General features: G+C 58.3%; 1 protein-coding gene across 2 annotated transcripts in view; it reads left to right on the top strand.

The window, feature by feature from the left end:
- The window catches only part of LOC119972178 (arf-GAP with GTPase, ANK repeat and PH domain-containing protein 3-like), a 965193-nt gene that overhangs the window by 890494 nt on the left and 52604 nt on the right, over positions 1 to 22095 (top strand). For both annotated transcript variants that reach the window (XM_038808502.1, XM_038808500.1), the window contains exon 14: positions 7115 to 7337. In XM_038808502.1, the coding sequence (XP_038664430.1) occupies positions 7115 to 7337 (223 nt within the window). The remainder of the gene's footprint in view (positions 1 to 7114; positions 7338 to 22095) is intronic.

The raw sequence follows: 22095 nt of genomic DNA, 5'->3' as shown, positions 1-22095 counted from the left end.
GCAGGACTGTATTGATACTCACCGTGCAGGACTGTATTGATACACACTGTGCAGGACTGTATTGATACACACTGCCCAGGACTGTATTGATACTCACTGTGCAGGACTGTATTGATACTCACCGTGCAGGACTGTATTGATACTCACTGCCCAGGACTGTATTGATACTCACCGTGCAGGACTGTATTGATACTCACTGCCCAGGACTGTATTGATACTCACCGTGCAGGACTGTATTGATACTCACTGTGCAGGACTGTATTGATACTGACCGTGCAGGACTGTATTGATACTCACCGTGCAGGACTGTATTGATACTCACCGTGCAGGACTGTATTGATACTCACCGTGCAGGACTGTATTGATACTCACTGTGCAGGACTGTATTGATACTCACCGTGCAGGACTGTATTGATATTCACTGCCCAGGACTGTATTGATACTCACCGTGCAGGACTGTATTGATACTCACCGTGCAGGACTGTATTGATACTCACTGCCCAGGACTGTATTGATACTCACCGTGCAGGACTGTATTGATACTCACCGTGCAGGACTGTATTGATACTGACCGTGCAGGACTGTATTGATACTCACCGTGCAGGACTGTATTGATACTCACTGTGCAGGACTGTATTGATACTCAGCGTGCAGGACTGTATTGATACTCACTGCCCTGGACTGTATTGAGACTCACCGTGCAGGACTGTATTGATACTCACCGTGCAGGACTGTATTGATACTCACTGCCCAGGACTGTATTGATACTCACCGTGCAGGACTGAATTGATACTCACTGTGCAGGACTGTATTGATACTCAGCGTGCAGGACTGTATTGATACTCACTGCCCTGGACTGTATTGAGACTCACCGTGCAGGACTGTATTGATACTCACCGTGCAGGACTGTATTGATACTCACCGTGCAGGACTGTATTGATACTCAGCGTGCAGGACTGTATTGATACTCACTGCCCTGGACTGTATTGAGACTCACCGTGCAGGACTGTATTGATACTCACCGTGCAGGACTGTATTGATACTCAGCGTGCAGGACTGTATTGATACTCACTGCCCTGGACTGTATTGAGACTCACCGTGCAGGACTGTATTGATACTCACTGCCCAGGACTATATTGATACTCACCGTGCAGGACTGTATTGATACTCACCGTGCAGGACTGTATTGATACTCACTGCCCAGGACTGTATTGATACTCACCGTGCAGGACTGTATTGATACTCACCGTGCAGGACTGTATTGATACTGACCGTGCAGGACTGTATTGATACTCACTGTGCAGGACTGTATTGATACTCAGCGTGCAGGACTGTATTGATACTCACTGCCCTGGACTGTATTGAGACTCACCGTGCAGGACTGTATTGATACTCACCGTGCAGGACTGTATTGATACTCACCGTGCAGGACTGTATTGATACTCACTGCCCTGGACTGTATTGAGACTCACCGTGCAGGACTGTATTGATACTCACCGTGCAGGACTGTATTGATACTCACTGCCCAGGACTATATTGATACTCACCGTGCAGGACTGTATTGATACTCACCGTGCAGGACTGTATTGATACTCACCGTGCAGGACTGTATTGATACTCACCGTGCAGGACTGTATTGATACTCACCGTGCAGGACTGTATTGAGACTCACTGCCCAGGACTGTATTGATACTCACCGTGCAGTACTGTATTGATACTGACCGTGCAGGACTGTATTGATACTCACCGTGCAGTACTGTATTGATACTCACCGTGCAGGACTGTATTGATACTGACCGTGCAGGACTGTATTGATACTCACTGCCCAGGACTGTATTGATACTCACCGTGCAGGACTGTATTGATACTCACTGCCCAGGACTGTATTGATACTCACTGCGCAGGACTGTATTGATACTCACCGTGCAGGACTGTATTGATACTCACTGCCCAGGACTGTATTGATACTCACCGTGCAGGACTGTATTGATACTCACTGTGCAGGACTGTATTGATACTCACCGTGCAGGACTGTATTGATACTCACCGTGCAGGACTGTATTGATACTCACCGTGCAGGACTGTATTGATACTCACTGCCCAGGACTGTATTGATACTCACCGTGCAGGACTGTATTGATACTCACCGTGCAGGACTGTATTGATACTCACCGTGCAGGACTGTATTGATACTCACCGTGCAGGACTGTATTGATACTCACTGCCCAGGACTGTATTGATACTCACTGCCCAGGACTGTATTGATACTCACCGTGCAGGACTGTATTGATACTCAACGTGCAGGACTGTATTGATACTGACTGTGCAGGACTGTATTAATACTGACCGTGCAGGACTGTATTGATACTCACTGCCCAGGACTGTATTGATACTCACTGCCCAGGACTGTATTGATACTCACTGCCCAGGACTGTATTGATACTCACCGTGCAGGACTGTATTGATACTCACTGCCCAGGACTGTATTGATACTGACCGTGCAGGACTGTATTGATACTCACCGTGCAGGACTGTATTGATACTGACCGTGCAGGACTGTATTGATACTCAGCGTGCAGGACTGTATTGATACTCACTGCCCAGGACTGTATTGATACTCACCGTGCAGGACTGTGTTGACACTCACCGTGCAGGACTGTGTTGACACTCACCGTGCAGGACTGTATTGATACTCACTGCCCAGGACTGTATTGATACTCACCGTGCAGGACTGTATTGATACTCACTGCCCAGGACTGTATTGATACTGACCGTGCAGGACTGTATTGAGACTCACTGCCCAGGACTGTATTGATACTCACCGTGCAGGACTGTATTGATACTCACCGTGCAGGACTGTATTGATACTCACTGCCCAGGACTGTATTGATACTCACCGTGCAGGACTGTATTGATACTGACCGTGCAGGACTGTATTGATACTCAGCGTGCAGGACTGTATTGATACTCACTGCCCAGGACTGTATTGATACTCACTGCCCAGGACTGTATTGATACTCACCGTGCAGGACTGTGTTGACACTCACCGTGCAGGACTGTATTGATACTCACCGTGCAGGTCTGTATTGATACTCACTGCCCAGGACTGTATTGATACTCACCGTGCAGGACTGTATTGATACTCACCGTGCAGGACTGTATTGATACTCACTGCCCAGGACTGTATTGATACTCACCGTGCAGGACTGTATTGATACTCACTGCCCAGCACTGTATTGATACTCACTGCCCAGGACTGTATTGATACTCACTGCCCAGGACTGTATTGATACTCACTGCCCAGGACTGTATTGATACTCACCGTGCAGGACTGTGTTGACACTCACCGTGCAGGACTGTATTGAGACTCACTGCCCAGGACTGTATTGATACTCACTGCCCAGGACTGTATTGATACTCACCGTGCAGGACTGTATTGATACTGACCGTGCAGGACTGTATTGATACTCACTGCCTAGGACTGTATTGATACTCACCGTGCAGGACTGTATTGATACTGACCGTGCAGGACTGTATTGATACTCACTGCCCAGGACTGTATTGATACTCACCGTGCAGGACTGTATTGATACTCACTGCCCAGGACTGTATTGATACTCACCGTGCAGGACTGTATTGATACTCACTGCCCAGGACTGTATTGATACTCACCGTGCAGGACTGTATTGATACTCACTGTGCAGGACTGTATTGATACTCACCGTGCAGGACTGTATTGATACTCACCGTGCAGGACTGTATTGATACTCACTGCCCAGGACTGTATTGATACTCACCGTGCAGGACTGTATTGATACTCACTGCCCAGGACTGTATTGATACTCACCGTGCAGGACTGTATTGATACTCACTGCCCAGGACTGTATTGATACTCACCGTGCAGGACTGTATTGATACTGACCGTGCAGGACTGTATTGATACTCACTGCCCAGGACTGTATTGAGACTCACTGCCCAGGACTGTATTGATACTGACCGTGCAGGACTGTATTGATACTCACCGTGCAGGACTGTATTGATACTGACCGTGCAGGACTGTATTGATACTCACCGTGCAGGACTGTATTGATACTCACCGTGCAGGACTGTATTGATACTCACTGCCCAGGACTGTATTGATACTCACCGTGCAGGACTGTATTGATACTCACTGCCCAGGACTGTATTGATACTCACTGCCCAGGACTGTATTGATACTGACCGTGCAGGACTGTATTGATACTCACCGTGCAGGACTGTATTGATACTCACCGTGCAGGACTGTATTGATACTCACCGTGCAGGACTGTATTGATACTCACTGCCCAGGACTGTATTGATACTCACCGTGCAGGACTGTATTGATACTCACTGCCCAGGACTGTATTGATACTCACTGCCCAGGACTGTATTGATACTGACCGTGCAGGACTGTATTGATACTCACCGTGCAGGACTGTATTGATACTCACCGTGCAGGACTGTATTGATACTCACCGTGCAGGACTGTATTGATACTCACTGCCCAGGACTGTATTGATACTCACTGCCCAGGACTGTATTGATACTGACCGTGCAGGACTGTATTGATACTCACCGTGCAGGACTGTATTGATACTGACCGTGCAGGACTGTATTGATACTCACCGTGCAGGACTGTATTGATACTCACCGTGCAGGACTGTATTGATACTCACTGCCCAGGACTGTATTGATACTCACTGCCCAGGACTGTATTGATACTCACCGTGCAGGACTGTATTGATACTCACTGTGCAGGACTGTATTGATACTCACCGTGCAGGACTGTATTGATACTCACCGTGCAGGACTGTATTGATACTGACCGTGCAGGACTGTATTGATACTCACCGTGCAGGACTGTATTGATACTCACCGTGCAGGACTGTATTGATACTCACCGTGCAGGACTGTATTGATACTCACCGTGCAGGACTGTATTGATACTCACTGCCCAGGACTGTATTGATACTCACTGCCCAGGACTGTATTGATACTCACTGCCCAGGACTGTATTGATACTCACTGCCCAGGACTGTATTGATACTCACCGTGCAGGACTGTATTGATACTCACCGTGCAGGACTGTATTGATACTCACCGTGCAGGACTGTATTGATACTCACCGTGCAGGACTGTATTGATACTCACTGCCCAGGACTGTATTGATACTCACCGTGCAGGACTGTATTGATACTCACTGCCCAGGACTGTGTTGATACTCACCGTGCAGGACTGTATTGATACTCACCGTGCAGGACTGTATTGATACTCACTGCCCAGGACTGTATTGATACTCACTGCCCAGGACTGTATTGATACTCACCGTGCAGGACTGTATTGATACTCACCGTGCAGGACTGTATTGATACTCACTGCCCAGGACTGTATTGATACTCACCGTGCAGGACTGTATTGATACTCACTGCCCAGGACTGTATTGATACTCACTGCCCAGGACTGTATTGATACTCACCGTGCAGGACTGTATTGATACTCACCGTGCAGGACTGTATTGATACTCACCGTGCAGGACTGTATTGATACTCACCGTGCAGGACTGTATTGATACTCACCGTGCAGGACTGTATTGATACTCACCGTGCAGGACTGTATTGATACTCACTGCCCAGGACTGTATTGATACTCACCGTGCAGGACTGTATTGATACTCACTGCCCAGGACTGTGTTGATACTCACCGTGCAGGACTGTATTGATACTGACCGTGCAGGACTGTATTGATACTGACCGTGCAGGACTGTATTGATACTCAGCGTGCAGGACTGTATTGAGACTCACCGTGCAGGACTGTATTGATACTGACCGTGCAGGACTGTATTGAGACTCACCGTGCAGGACTGTATTGATACTCACTGCCCAGGACTGTGTTGATACTCACCGTGCAGGACTGTATTGATACTCACCGTGCAGGACTGTATTGATACTCAGCGTGCAGGACTGTATTGATACTCACTGCCCAGGACTGTATTGATACTCACTGCCCAGGACTGTATTGATACTCACCGTGCAGGACTGTATTGATACTCACTGCCCAGGACTGTATTGATACTCACCGTGCAGGACTGTATTGATACTCACTGCCCAGGACTGTATTGATACTCACCGTGCAGGACTGTATTGATACTCACCGTGCAGGACTGTATTGAGACTCACCGTGCAGGACTGTATTGATACTCACTGCCCAGGACTGTATTGATACTCACCGTGCAGGACTGTATTGATACTCACCGTGCAGGACTGTATTGATACTCACCGTGCAGGACTGTATTGATACTCACCGTGCAGGACTGTATTGATACTCACCGTGCAGGACTGTATTGATACTCACTGCCCAGGACTGTATTGATACTCACCGTGCAGGACTGTATTGATACTCACTGCCCAGGACTGTATTGATACTCACCGTGCAGGACTGTATTGATACTCACCGTGCAGGACTGTATTGATACTCACCGTGCAGGACTGTATTGATACTCACCGTGCAGGACTGTATTGATACTCACCGTGCAGGACTGTATTGATACTCACTGCCCAGGACTGTATTGATACTCACCGTGCAGGACTGTATTGATACTCACCGTGCAGGACTGTATTGATACTCACCGTGCAGGACTGTATTGATACTCACCGTGCAGGACTGTATTGATACTCACCGTGCAGGACTGTATGAGAATCTCCGCACACGACTGTATTGAGACTGCGCAGGTTTTCTTGATGGTCCAAATAGAAAAGATGATTGGATCAATGAGCTTATTGCAGCAATGGTTTTGATGCTTCAGGAAGCATAGGGATTCACTCCAGTTCCCAGATGTTGATATGGAGGGCAGATTGAAGCTGTGTGTATGGTCCTTCCTCAAACTGAAGAGGTAAGGTCCGGTGCTGAACAGATTGATTGCTGCTCCGCTCATGTCCAGTCTCCCCTCCGCCTAATTGCTTGTCAAGCTTATGGCTTCTGCCGATTGTGAATCCCCAGGCGGCTGTTTGTAGAATCTGTCCTTCCGCACTCCATGGGGACAGATTCTGTATTCCATTTTCTTGCACAGATTTTGAATGCTGGTGTCTTTTCACAGATCCTGACTGGGCGAGCTTGAATCTTGGGGCCCTAATCTGCATAGAATGTTCCGGCATCCACCGGAACCTGGGTACGCACCTGTCACGTGTGCGCTCTCTTGACCTGGATGACTGGCCTGTCGAACTGATCATGGTGATGACGGGAATCGGGAATGCCATGGCCAACAGTGTGTGGGAGGACTCGACTCAGGGACTGACTAAACCAAACCAGGAGAGCAGCAGGTACAGCACAGGCGCACACTGCGCACCTATGCCATGAGCAGACATGCTGGTTTAGCTCACTGGGCTAAATCGCTGGCTTTTAAAGCAGACCAAGCAGGCCAGCAGCACGGTTCGATTCCCGTATCAGCCTCCCCGGACAGGCGCCGGAATGTGGCGACTAGGGGCTTTTCACAGTAACTTCATTGAAGCCTACTCGTGATAATAAGCCATTTTCATTTTCATTTCATTTCATATTCACAGGGGGTGAAATTCTCCCCTGCCTCGTTGTCTGGGAGAATCGCCGTCCCCTCCATTTTTTCCCGCGGTGCCGGTCCAACGCTGGCAGGCGATTCTCTGAGGAGCGGAGAATCGACCCCATTTGCGCAGCGCGGGTTGCAGGCCGCTGTCCGCGGGCGGGCCGCCGATACTCCGGTCCGGATGGGCCGAGCGGCGGCGAGGAAACGGCAGAGTCCTGCCGGCGCCGTTCACACCTGCTCGCTGCCGGTGGGAACTCTGCGCGTAGGGTTGGGGTGCGGCCTGTGGGGCGGGGAAAAGCGCTCCTTCACCTAGCGGGTGGGGGGTGGCCTCCGATGGGGTCTGACCCGTGATCGGGGCCCACCTATCGATGGGCCGGCCTCTCCAGCCCCGGCCCTATTTTATTACGCAGCCAGCCCCTGAACCCCAAACGCCATGTAATGTCGGGGCCGGCGTGCTGAGGAAGTTCCCCGCGCATTTGTGGGTTGGCGCGGCGGCCATTTGGCGCCGGGAAAGGAGGCTGGAGCGGCGTGAACCTGTGGGGGCCAGAATCAGTAGTGCCCGCGCTCGGTTCGCACCGTCGTCACGACGGCGAACACTTCGGAGAATTGCGCCCAGGATTAGTAAAACAAAGAGACACAGGGCCCTCTCGCACAGGCAGACACAGGGCCCCTCTCGCACAGGCAGACACAGGGCCCTCTCGCACAGGCAGACACAGGGCCCTCTCGCACAGGCAGACACAGGGCCCCTCTCGCACAGGCAGACACAGGGCCCTCTCGCACAGGCAGACACAGGGCCCCTCTCGCACAGGCAGACACAGGGCCCTCTCGCACAGGCAGACACAGGGCCCTCTCGCACAGGCAGACACAGGGCCCCTCTCGCACAGGCAGACACAGGGCCCTCTCGCACAGGCAGACACAGGGCCCCTCTCGCACAGGCAGACACAGGGCCCTCTCGCACAGGCAGACACAGGGCCCTCTCGCACAGGCAGACACAGGGCCCCTCTCGCACAGGCAGACACAGGGCCCCTCTCGCACAGGCAGACACAGGGCCCTCTCGCACAGGCAGACACAGGGCCCCCTCTCGCACAGGCAGACACAGGGCCCTCTCGCACAGGCAGACACAGGGCCCCTCTCGCACGGGCAGACACAGGGCCCCTCTCGCACAGGCAGACACAGGGCCCCTCTCGCACGGCAGACACAGGGCCCTCTCGCACAGGCAGACACAGGGCCATCTCGCACAGGCAGACACAGGGCCCTCTCGCACAGGGCAGACACAGGGCCCCTCTCGCACAGGCAGACACAGGGCCCCTCTCGCACAGGCAGACACAGGGCCCTCTCGCACAGGCAGACACAGGGCCCTCTCGCACAGGCAGACACAGGGCCCCTCTCGCACAGGCAGACACAGGGCCCCTCTCGCACAGGCAGACACAGGGCCATCTCGCACAGGCAGACACAGGGCCCTCTCGCACAGGCAGACACAGGGCCCTCTCGCACAGGCAGACACAGGGCCCCTCTCGCACAGGCAGACACAGGGCCCTCTCGCACAGGCAGACACAGGGCCCCTCTCGCACAGGCAGACACAGGGCCCTCTCGCACAGGCAGACACAGGGCCCCTCTCGCACAGGCAGACACAGGGCCCATCTCGCACAGGCAGACACAGGGCCCCTCTCGCACAGGCGGACACAGGGCCCCTCTAGCACAGGCAGACACAGGGCCCTCTCGCACAGGCAGACACAGGGCCCCTCTCGCACAGGCAGACACAGGGCCATCTCGCACAGGCAGACACAGGGCCATCTCGCACAGGCAGACACAGGGCCCTCTCGCACAGGCAGACACAGGGCCCCTCTCGCACAGGCAGACACAGGGCCCTCTCGCACAGGCAGACACAGGGCCCTCTCGCACAGGCAGACACAGGGCCATCTCGCACAGGCAGACACAGGGCCCTCTCGCACAGGCAGACACAGGGCCCCTCTCACACAGGCAGGCACAGGGCCCTCTGCACAGGCAGACACAGGGCCCTCTCGCACAGGCAAACACAGGGCCATCTCGCACAGGCAGACACAGGGCCATCTCGCACAGGCAGACACAGGGCCCCTCTCACACAGGCAGACACAGGGCCCCTCTCGCACAGGCAGACACAGGGCCCCTCTCGCACAGGCAGACACAGGGCCCCTCTCGCACAGGCAGACACAGGGCCCCTCTCGCACAGGCAGACACAGGGCCATCTCGCACAGGCAGACACAGGGCCCCTCTCGCACAGGCAGACACAGGGCCCCTCTCGCACAGGCAGACACAGGGACCCTCTCGCACAGGCAGACACAGGGCCCCTCTCGCACAGGCAGACACAGGGCCCTCTCGCACAGGCAGACACAGGGCCATCTCGCACAGGCAGACACAGGGCCCCTCTCGCACAGGCAGACACAGGGCCCCTCTCGCACAGGTAGACACAGGGCCCCTCTCGCACAGGCAGACACAGGGCCCTCTGCACAGGCAGACACAGGGCCCCTATAGCACAGGCAGACACAGGGCCCCTCTCACACAGGCAGACACAGGGCCCTCTCGCACAGGCAGACACAGGGCCCTCTCGCACAGGCAGAAAGAGGGCCCCTCTCGCACAGGCAGACACAGGGCCCTCTCGCACAGGCAGACACAGGGCCATCTCGCACAGGCAGACACAGGGCCCCTCTCGCACAGGCAGACACAGGGCCCTCTCGCACAGGCAGAAAGAGGGACCCTCTCGCACAGATAGACACAGGGCTACTGCAGCACAGGCAGACACAGGGCCTCTCTCGCACAGGCAAACACAGGGCCCTCTTGCACAGGCAGACACAGGGCCCCTCTCGCACAGGCAGACACAGGGCCCTCTCGCACAGGCAGACACAGGGCCCTCTCGCACAGGCAGAAAGAGGGCCCCTCTCGCACAGGCAGACACAGGGCCCTCTCGCACAGGCAGAAAGAGGGACCCTCTCGCACAGATAGACACAGGGCCACTGCAGCACAGGCAGACACAGGGCCTCTCTCGCACAGGCAAACACAGGGCCCTCTTGCACAGGCAGACACAGGGCCCTCTGCACAGGCAGACACAGGGCCCATCTCGCACAGGCAGACACAGGGCCCTCTCGCACAGGCAGACACAGGGCCCCTCTCGCACAGGCAGACACAGGGCCCCTCTCGCACAGGCAGACACAGGGCCCTCTCGCACAGGCAGACACAGTGCCACTGCAGCACAGGCAGACACAGGGCCTCTCTCGCACAGGCAGACACAGGGCCCTCTCGCACAGGCAGACACAGGGCCCTCTCGCACAGGCAGACACAGGGCCATCTCGCACAGGCAGACACAGGGAACCTCTCGCACAGGCAGACACAGGGCCCCTCTCGCACAGGCAGACACAGGGCCCTCTCGCACAGGCAGACACAGGGCCCCTATAGCACAGGCAGACACAGGGCCCCTCTCGCACAGGTAGACACAGGGCCCCTCTCGCACAGGCAGACACAGGGCCCTCTCGCACAGGCAGACACAGGGCCCTCTCGCACAGGCAGACACAGGGCCATCTCGCACAGGCAGACACAGGGAACCTCTCGCACAGGCAGACACAGGGCCCCTCTCGCACAGGCAGACACAGGGCCCTCTCGCACAGGCAGACACAGGGCCCCTATAGCACAGGCAGACACAGGGCCCTCTCGCACAGGCAGACACAGGGCCCCTATAGCACAGGCAGACACAGGGCCCTCTCGCACAGGCAGACACAGGGCCCCTCTCGCACAGGCAGACACAGGGCCCCTCTCGCACAGGCAGACACAGGGCCCCTCTCGCACAGGCAGACACAGGGCCCTCTCGCACAGGTAGACACAGGGCCCTGCAGCACAGGCAGACACAGGACCCTCTCGCACAGGCAGACACAGGGCCCTCTCGCACAGGCAGACACAGGGCCCTCTCGCTCAGGCAGACACAGGTCCCTCTCACACAGGCAGACACAGGGCCCCTATCCCACAGGCAGACAGAGGGCCCCTCTCGCACAGGCAGACACAGGGCCTCTCTCGCACAGGCAGACACAGGGCCCCTATACCACAGGCAGACACAGGGCCCCTCTCGCACAGGCAGACACAGGACCCTCTCACACAGGCAGACACAGGGCCTCTCTCGCACAGGCAGACACAGGGCCATCTCGCACAGGCAGACACAGCGCCCTCTCGCACAGGCAGACACAGGGCCCCTCTCGCACAGGCAGACACAGGGCCCTGCAACACAGGCAGACACAGGACCCTCTCGCACAGGCAGAAAGAGGGCCCCTCTCGCACAGGCAGACACAGGACCCTCTCGCACAGGCAGACACAGGACCCTCTCGCACAGGCAGACACAGGATCCTCTCGCACAGGCAGACATAGGGCCCTCTCGCACAGGCAGACACAGGACCCTCTCGCACAGGCAGACACAGGACCCTCTCGCACAGGCAGACACAGGACCCTCTCGCACAGGCAGACACAGGGCCCTCTCGCACAGGCAGACACAGGGCCCCTGCAGCACAGGCAGACACAGGGCCCTCTCGCACAGGCAGACACAGGGCCATCTCGCACAGGCAGACACAGGGCCCTCTCGCACAGGCAGACACAGGGCCCCTCTCGCACAGGCAGACACAGGGCCCTCTCGCACAGGCAGACACAGGGCCCTGCAGGACAGGCAGACACAGGGCCCCTCCCGCACAGGCAGACACAGGGCCATCTCGCACAGGCAGACACAGGGCCCCTCTCGCACAGGCAGACACAGGGCCCCTCTCGCACAGGCAGACACAGGGCCCCTCTCGCACAGGCAGACACAGGACCCTCTCGCACAGGCAGACACAGGGCCATCTCGCACAGGCAGACACAGGGCCCTCTCGCACAGGCAGACACAGGGCCATCTCGCACAGGCAGACACAGGGCCATCTCGCACAGGCAGACACAGGGCCCTGCAGCACAGGCAGACACAGGGCCCTCTCGCACAGGCAGACACAGGGCCCCTCTCACACAGGCAGACACAGGGCCCCTCTCGCACAGGCAGACACAGGGCCCCTCTCGCACAGGCAGACACAGGGCCCCTCTCGCACAGGCAGACACAGGGCCCCTCTCGCACAGGCAGACACAGGGCCCCTCTCGCACAGGCAGACACAGGGCCCCTCTCGCACAGGCAGACACAGGGCCCCTCTCGCACAGGCAGACACAGGATCCTCTCGCACAGGCAGACATAGGGCCCCTCTCGCACAGGCAGACACAGGGCCCCTCTCGCACAGGCAGACACAGGGCCCTCTCGCACAGGCAGACACAGGGCCCTCTCGCACAGGCAGACACAGGGCCCTCTCGCACAGGCAGAAAGAGGGCCCCTCTCGCACAGGCAGACACAGGGCCCCTCTCGCACAGGCAGACACAGGGCCCCTCTCGCACAGGCAGACACAGGGCCATCTCGCACAGGCAGACACAGGGCCCCTCTCGCACAGGCAGACACAGGACACTCTCGCACAGGCAGACACAGGGCCCCTCTCGCACAGGCAGACACAGGGCCCCTCTCGCACAGGCAGACACAGGGCCCCTCTCGCACAGGCAGACACAGGGCCCCTCTCGCACAGGCAGACACAGGGCCCCTCTCGCACAGGCAGACACAGGGCCCCTCTCGCACAGGCAGACACAGGATCCTCTCGCACAGGCAGACATAGGGCCCCTCTTGCACAGGCAGAAAGAGGGCCCCTCTCGCACAGGCAGACGCAGGTCCCCTATAGCACAAAGACCTTTCTTTGGATTGTCCCCATGCTGTGGTGGAGAGATTTGAATGTTGCGTTGATCCCGAGAGCGTTCCCACATGATTGACTTCAGCATCATCCGGTCCCGCCAGGCATGGATGAAGTTGACCAGATTGGGGTGTACAAGGTTATGAGGGTCAGGGAGGATAGGGAGCAGCTGCTCCCCTCAGTTCAAGGGTCTGTCACAAAGAAACACAAGTTCAAGATGAGGGGCAGGAGGTTTAGAATCATAGAATCCCTACAGTGCAGAAGGAGGCCATTCAGCCCATGGTGTCTGCACCAACCCTCTGAACGAGCATTCTGCCCAAGCCCACTCCCCAGCCCACTCCCCAGCCCACTCCCCAGCCCACTACCCAGCCCACTCCCCAGCCCACTACCCAGCCCACTACCCAGCCCACTCCCCAGCCCACTCCCCAGCCCACTACCCAGCCCACTCCCCAGCCCACTCCCCAGCCCACTCCCCAGCCCACTACCCAGCCCACTCCCCAGCCCACTCCCCAGCCCACTACCCAGCCCACTCCCCAGCCCACTCCCCAGCCCACTACCCAGCCCACTCCCCAGCCCACTCCCCAGCCCACTCCCCAGCCCACTCCCCAGCCCACTCCCCAGCCCACTCCCCAGCCCACTCCCCAGCCCACTACCCAGCCCACTCCCCAGCCCACTCCCCAGCCCACTACCCAGCCCACTACCCAGCCCACTCCCCAGCCCAATAAACCCTTAACCTAACCTGCACTACTTTGGACATGAAGGGGAAATTTATCATGGCCAATCCACCTAACCTGCACAATTTTGGAATGTTAAGGGGGATGTGAGGAAAAACCTTTTTACCCAGAGGGTGGTGAGGGTCTGGAACACGCTGCCTGGGAGGGTGGGTGAGGGTCTGGGATGCGCTGCCTGGGAGGGTGGTGAGGGTCTGGAACACGCTGCCTGGGAGGGTGGTGAGGGTCTGGGATGCGCTGCCTGGGAGGGTGGTGAGGGTCTGGGATGCGCTGCCTGGGAGGGTGGTGAGGGTCTGGGATGCGCTGCCTGGGAGGGTGGTGAGGGTCTGGGATGCGCTGCCTGGGAGGGTGGTGAGGGTCTGGAACACGCTGCCTGGGAGGGTGGTGAGGGTCTGGGATGCGCTGCCTGGGAGGGGGTGAGGGTCAGGAACACACTGCCTGGGAGGGTGGTGAGGGTCTGGAACACGCTGCCTGGGAGGGTGGTGAGGGTCTGGGATGCGCTGCCTGGGAGGGGGGTGACGGTCTGGGATGCGCTGCCTGGGAGGGTGGTGAGGGTCTGGAACACGCTGCCTGGGAGGGTGGTGAGGGTCTGGGATGCGCTGCCTGGGAGGGTGGTGAGGGTCTGGAACACGCTGCCTGGGAGGGTGGTGAGGGTCTGGGATGCGCTGCCTGGGAGGGTGGTGAGGGTCTGGAACACGCTGCCTGGGAGGGTGGTGAGGGTCTGGGATGCGCTGCCTGGGAGGGGGGTGAGGGTCTGGGATGCGCTGCCTGGGAGGGGGGTGACGGTCTGGGATACGCTGCCTGGGAGGGTGGTGAGGGTCTGGGATGCGCTGCCTGGGAGGGGTGGTGAGGGTCTGGGATGCGCTGCCTGGGAGGGGTGGTGAGGGTCTGGGATGCGCTGCCTGGGAGGGGGGGTGAGGGTCTGGGAAGCGCTGCCTGGGAGGGGGGTGAGGGTCTGGAACACGCTGCCTGGGAGGGTGGTGAGGGTCTGGGACGCGCTGCCTGGGAGGGGTGGTGAGGGTCTGGGATGCGCTGCCTGGGAGGGGGGGTGAGGGTCTGGGAAGCGCTGCCTGGGAGGGGGGTGAGGGTCTGGAACACGCTGCCTGGGAGGGTGGTGACGGTCAGGAACACACTGCCTGGGAGGGTGGTGAGGGTCTGGGATGCGCTGCCTGGGAGGGTAGTGAGGGTCTGGGATGCGCTGCCTGGGAGGGGGGGTGAGGGTCTGGGATGCGCTGCCTGGGAGGGTGGTGAGGGTCTGGAACATGCTGCCTGGGAGGGTGGTGACGGTCTGGGATGCGTTGCCTGGGAGGGGGGGTGAGGGTCTGGGATGCGTTGCCTGGGAGGGTGGTGAGGGTCTGGGATGCGTTGCCTGGGAGGGTGGTGAGGGTCTGGAACACGCTGCCTGGGAGGGTGGTGAGGGTCAGGAACACGCTGCCTGGGAGGGGGGGTGAGGGTCTGGGATGCGTTGCCTGGGAGGGTGGTGTGGGTCTGGGATGCGCTGCCTGGGAGGGTGGTGAGGGTCTGGAACACGCTGCCTGGGAGGGTGGTGAGGGTCTGGAACACGCTGCCTGGGAGGGTGGTGAGGGTCTGGGATGCGCTGCCTGGGAGGGTGGTGTCGGTCAGGAACACACTGCCTGGGAGGGTGGTGAGGGTCTGGAACACGCTGCCTGGGAGGGGGGGTGAGGGTCAGGAACACGCTGCCTGGGAGGGGGGTGAGGGTCAGGAACACGCTGCCTGGGAGGGTGGTGAGGGTCAGGAACACGCTGCCTGGGAGGGGAGGTGAGGGTCAGGAACACGCTGCCTGGGAGGGGGGGTGAGGGTCAGGAACATGCTGCCTGGGAGGGGGGGTGAGGGTCTGGAACACGCTGCCTGGGAGGGTGGTGACGGTCAGGAACACACTGCCTGGGAGGGGGGGTGAGGGTCAGGAACACGCTGCCTGGGAGGGGGGTTGAGGGTCAGGAACACGCTGCCTGGGAGGGGGGGTGAGGGTCAGGAACACGCTGCCTGGGAGGGGGGGTGAGGGTCAGGAACACACTGCCTGGGAGGGTGGGAGAGGGTCAGGAACACGCTGCCTGGGAGGGTGGTGACGGTCAGGAACACACTGCCTGGGAGGGGGGGTGAGGGTCAGGAACACGCTGCCTGGGAGGGTGGGAGAGGGTCAGGAACACGCTGCCTGGGAGGGTGGTGAGGGTATGGAACACGCTGCCTGGGAGGGTGGTGAGGGTCTGGGATGCGCTGCCTGGGAGGGTGGGAGAGGGTCAGGAACACGCTGCCTGGGAGGGTGGTGACGGTCAGGAACACACTGCCTGGGAGGGGGGGTGAGGGTCAGGAACACGCTGCCTGGGAGGGTGGGAGAGGGTCAGGAACACGCTGCCTGGGAGGGGGGGTGAGGGTCAGGAACACACTGCCTGGGAGGGGGGGGTGTGGGTCAGGAACATGCTGCCTGGGAGGGTGTTAGAGGCCGGTTCCCTCACATCCTTCAATAAGTACCAGGATGTGCAGGTGGCCCGTCACAACATTCAAGGCTATGGGCCAAGTGCAGGTTAAATGGGGGTTTCTGGGTTACGGGGATAGGGTAGATACGTGGCTTTGGGTAGGGTGCTCTTTGCAAGGGCTGGCACAGACCCGATGGGCCGAATGGCCTCCTTCTGCAATGTAAATTCTCCAAAAAAATGGGATAAGATAGCCTGAAAAGTTTTTTTAATGTGTTGGTGTCGACCCAATGGGCTGATCGGCCTCTTCTGCGCTGGAGTATTCTGTCATTCTGTGACTCTGTGAATAGCAAAACCCTACCAACGTGGAACGTGGTGGAGGTGGCAGTGACAGTGAGGTGGCACAGTGACAGTGAGGTGGCACAGTGGCAGTGAGGTGGCACAGTGGCAGTGAGGTGGCACAGTGACAGTGAGGCAGTACAGTGGTAGTGAAGTGGCACAGTGGCAGTGAGGTGGCACAGTGACAGTGAGGCAGTACAGTGGTAGTGAGGTGGCACAGTGACAGTGAGGCAGTGAGGTGGCACAGTGACAGTGAGGCAGTGAGGCGGCACAGTGGCAGTGAGGTGGCACTGTGGCAGTGAGGTGGCACTGTGGCAGTGAGGTAGCACAGTAACAGTGAGGTGGCACAGTGACAGTGAGGCAGTGAGGTGGCAGAGTGGCAGTGAGGTGGCACAGTGACAGTGAGGTGGCACAGTGGCAGTGAGGTGGCACAGTAACAGTGAGGTGGCACAGTGACAGTGAGGCAGTGAGCTGGCACAGTGGCAGTGAGGTGGCACAGTAACAGTGAGGTGGCACAGTAACAGTGAGGTGGCACAGTGACAGTGAGGCAGTGAGGTGGCAGAGTGGCAGTGAGGTGGCACAGTGACAGTGAGGCAGTGAGGTGGCACTGTGGCAGTGAGGTGGCACAGTGGCAGTGAGGTGGCACAGTGGCAGTGAGGTGGCAGTGAGGCAGTGAGGTGGCACAGTGACAGTGAGGTGGCACAGTGGCAGTGAGGTGGCACAGTGACAGTGAGGTGGCACAGTGACAGTGAGGTGGCACAGTGACAGTGAGGTGGCACAGTGGCAGCGAGGTGGCACAGTGGCAGTGAGGTGGCACAGTGGCAGCGAGGTGGCACAGTGACAGTGAGGTGGCACAGTGACAGTGAGGTGGCACAGTGACAGTGAGGTGGCACAGTGACAGTGAGGTGGCACAGTGGCAGTGAGGTGGCACAGTGGCAGTGAGGCAATGAGGTGACACAGTGGCAGTGAGGTGACACGGTGGCAGCGAGGTGGCACAGTGACAGTGAGGCAGCACAGTGACAGTGAGGCAGTGAGGTGACACAGTGACAGTGAGGTGACACGGTGGCAGTGAGGCAACACAGTGACAGTGAGGCAGTGAGGTGGCACAGTGACAGTGAGGCAGCACAGTGACAGTGAGGTGGCACAGTGACAGTGAGGCAGCACAGTGACAGTGAGGCAGTGACGTGGCACAGTGACAGTGAGGCAGCACAGTGGCAGTGAGGTGGCACAGTGGCAGTGAGGTGGCACAGTGACAGTGAGGTGGCACAGTGACAGTGAGGTGGCACAGTGACAGTGAGGCAGCACAGTGACAGTGAGGTGGCACAGTGGCAGTGAGGTGGCACAGTGACAGTGAGGTGGCACAGTGGCAGTGAGGTGGCACAGTGACAGTGAGGTGGCAGAGTGACAGTGGGGTGGCACAGTGGCAGTGAGATGGCACAGTGGCAGTGAGGTGGCACAGTGGCAGTGAGATGGCACAGTGACAGTGAGGTGGCACAGTGACAGTGAGGTGGCACAGTGACAGTGAGGTGGCACAGTGACAGTGAGGCAGCACAGTGACAGTGAGGTGGCACAGTGACAGTGAGGTGGCACAGTGACAGTGAGGCAGCACAGTGGCAGTGAGGAGGCACAGTGGCAGCGAGATGGCACAGTGGCAGTGGGGTGGCACAGTGGCAGTGAGGTGGCACAGTGGCAGTGAGGTGGCACAGTGGCAGTGAGGTGGCACAGTGACAGTGAGGTGGCACAGTGACAGTGAGGTGGCACAGTGACAGTGAGGTGGCACAGTGACAGTGAGGCAGCACAGTGGCAGTGAGGCGGCACAGTGGCAGTGAGGAGGCACAGTGGCAGTGAGGTGGCACAGTGGCAGTGGGGTGGCACAGTGGCAGTGAGATGGCACAGTGGCAGTGAGGTGGCACAGTGGCAGTGAGATGGCACAGTGACAGTGAGGTGGCACAGTGGCAGTGAGGTGGCACAGTGACAGTGAGGTGGCACAGTGACAGTGAGGTGGCACAGTGACAGTGAGGTGGCACAGTGACAGTGAGGTGGCACAGTGGCAGTGAGGTGGCACAGTGACAGCGAGGTGGCACAGTGACAGTGAGGTGGCACAGTGGCAGTGAGGTGGCACAGTGACAGTGATGCGGCACAGTGACAGTGAGGTGGCACCATGACAGTGAGGTGGCACAGTGACAGTGAGGTGGCACAGTGACAGCGAGGTGGCACAGTGACAGTGAGGTGGCACAGTGGCAGTGAGGTGGCACAGTGAGGCAGTGAGGTGGCACAGTGACAGTGATGCGGCACAGTGGCAGCGAGGTGGCACAGTGACAGTGAGGTGGCACAGTGACAGTGAGATGGCACAGTGACAGTGAGGTGGCACAGTGAGAGTGAGGTGGCACAGTGACAGTGAGGTGGCACAGTGACAGTGAGATGGCACAGTGACAGTGAGGTGGCACAGTGACAGTGAGGTGGCACAGTGACAGTAAGGTGGCACAGTGGCAGTGAGGTGGCACAGTGACAGTGAGGTGGCACAGTGAGAGTGAGGTGGCACAGTGGCAGTGAGGTGGCACAGTGGCAGTGAGGTGGCACAGTGACAGTGAGGTGGCACAGTGACAGTGATGCGGCACAGTGACAGTGAGGTGGCACAGTGGCAGTGAGGCAGCACAGTGGCAGTGATGCGGCACAGTGACAGTGAGGTGGCACAGTGGCAGTGAGGTGGCACAGTGACAGTGAGGTGGCACAGTGGCAGTGAGGTGGCACAGTGGCAGTGGGGTGGCACAGTGGCAGTGAGATGGCACAGTGGCAGTGAGGTGGCACAGTGACAGTGAGGTGGCACAGTGACAGTGAGGTGGCACAGTGGCAGTGAGGTGGCACAGTGGCAGTGAGGTGGCACAGTGGCAGTGATGCGGCACAGTGACAGTGAGGTGGCACAGTGACAGTGAGGTGGCACAGTGACAGTGAGGTGGCACAGTGACAGTGAGGTGGCACAGTGGCAGTGAGATGGCACAGTGGCAGTGAGGTGGCACAGTGGCAGTGAGGTGGCACAGTGGCAGTGAGGTGGCACAGTGGCAGTGAGGTGGCACAGTGACAGTGAGGTGGCACAGTGGCAGTGAGATGGCACAGTGGCAGTGAGGTGGCACAGTGGCAGTGAGGTGGCACAGTGGCAGTGAGGCAGCACAGTGGCAGAGTGACAGTGAGGTGGCACAGTGGCAGTGAGGCAGCACAGTGGCAGTGAGGTGGCACAGTGACAGTGAGATGGCACAGTGACAGTGAGGTGGCACAGTGGCAGTGAGGTGGCACAGTGACAGTGAGGTGGCACAATGTCAGTGAGGTGGCACAGTGGCAGTGAGATGGCACAGTGACAGTGAGGTGGCACAGTGGCAGTGAGGTGGCACAGTGGCAGTGAGGTGGCACAGTGGCAGTGAGGTGGCACAGTGACAGTGAGGTGGCACAATGTCAGTGAGGTGGCACAGTGACAGTGAGGCAGTGAGGTGGCACAGTGGCAGTGAGGCAGTGAGGTGGCACAGTGACAGTGAGGTGGCACAGTGGCAGTGGGGTGGCACAGTGGCAGTGAGGTGACACAGTGACAGTGATTTGGCACAGTGGCAGTGAGGCAGTGAGGTGGCACAGTGACAGTGAGTTGGCACAATGTCAGTGAGGTGGCACAGTGACAGTGAGGTGGCACAGTGGCAGTGAGGTGGCACAGTGACAGTGAATTGGCACAGTGGCAGTGAGGTGTCACAGTGGCAGTGAGGTGGCACAGTGACAGTGAGGCAGCACAGTGGCAGTGAGGTGGCACAGTGACAGTGAGGCAGCACAGTGGCAGTGAGGTGGCACAGTGGCAGTGAGGTGGCACAGTGGCAGTGAGGTGGCACAGTGACAGTGAGGCAGCACAGTGGCAGTGAGGTGGCACAGTGGCAGTGAGGTGGCACAGTGGCAGTGAGGTGGCACAGTGGCAGTGAGGTGGCACAGTGACAGTGAGGCAGCACAGTGGCAGTGAGGCGGCATAGTGGCAGTGAGGTGGCACAGTGGCAGTGAGGTGGCACAGTGACAGTGAGATGGCACCGTGACAGTGAGGTGGCACAGTGGCAGTGAGGTGGCACAGTGGCAGTGAGGTGGCACAGTGAGGCAGTGAGGTGGCACAGTGGCAATGAGGTGGCACAGTGACAGTGAGGTGGCACAGTGACAGTGAGGTGGCACAGTGGCAGTGAGGTGGCACAGTGACAGTGAGGTGGCACAGTGAAAGTGAGGTGGCACAGTGACAGTGAGGCAGTGAGGTGGCACAGTGGCAGAGTGACAGTGAGGTGGCACAGTGGCAGTGAGGTGGCACAGTGGCAGTGAGGTGGCACAATGTCAGTGAGGTGGCACAGTGGCAGTGAGGTGGCACAGTGGCAGTGAGGTGGCACAATGTCAGTGAGGTAGCACAGTGGCAGTGAGGTGGCACAGTGGCAGTGAGGTGGCACAATGTCAGTGAGGTAGCACAGTGGCAGTGAGGTGGCACAGTGGCAGTGAGGTGGCACAGTGGCAGTGAGATGGCACAGTGACAGTGAGATGGCACAGTGACAGTGAGGTGGCACAGTGGCAGTGAGGTGGCACAATGTCAGTGAGGTGGCACAGTGACAGTGAGGTGGCACCATGACAGTGAGGTGGCACAGTGACAGTGAGGTGGCACAGTGACAGTGAGGTGGCACCATGACAGTGAGGTGGCACAGTGACAGTGAGGTGGCACAGTGGCAGTGAGGTGGCACAGTGACAGTGAGGTGGCACAGTGACAGTGAGGTGGCACAGTGGCAGTGAGGTGGCACAGTGACAGTGAGGTGGCACAGTGACAGTGAGGTGGCACCATGACAGTGAGGTGGCACAGTGACAGTGAGGTGGCACAGTGGCAGTGAGGTGGCACAGTGGCAGTGAGGTGGCACAGTGGCAGTGAGGTGGCACAGTGGCAGTGAGGTGGCACAGTGGCAGTGAGGTGGCACAGTGACAGTGAGGTGGCACAGTGACAGTGAGGTGGCACAGTGACAGTGAGGTGGCACAGTGGCAGTGAGGTGGCACAGTGGCAGTGAGGTGGCACAGTGGCAGTGAGGTGGCACAGTGGCAGTGAGGTGGCACAGTGGCAGTGAGATGGCGCAGTGGCAGTGAGGTGGCGCAGTGGCAGTGAGGTGGCACAGTGCTTAGCACTGCTCGAACTGAGTTTGATTCTTGTTTGATAAATTTAGAGTACCACATTATTATTTTATTAGTTTCATTCGGGAGACAATCGTACCCGTTAG

Source organism: Scyliorhinus canicula, chromosome 10 (genome assembly GCF_902713615.1).
Source record: "Scyliorhinus canicula chromosome 10, sScyCan1.1, whole genome shotgun sequence".
NCBI classification, from domain to species: domain Eukaryota; kingdom Metazoa; phylum Chordata; class Chondrichthyes; order Carcharhiniformes; family Scyliorhinidae; genus Scyliorhinus; species Scyliorhinus canicula.
The sequence above is the reverse complement of the archived record's forward strand: the minus strand, read 5'-3'. Positions and strand labels throughout refer to the sequence as shown.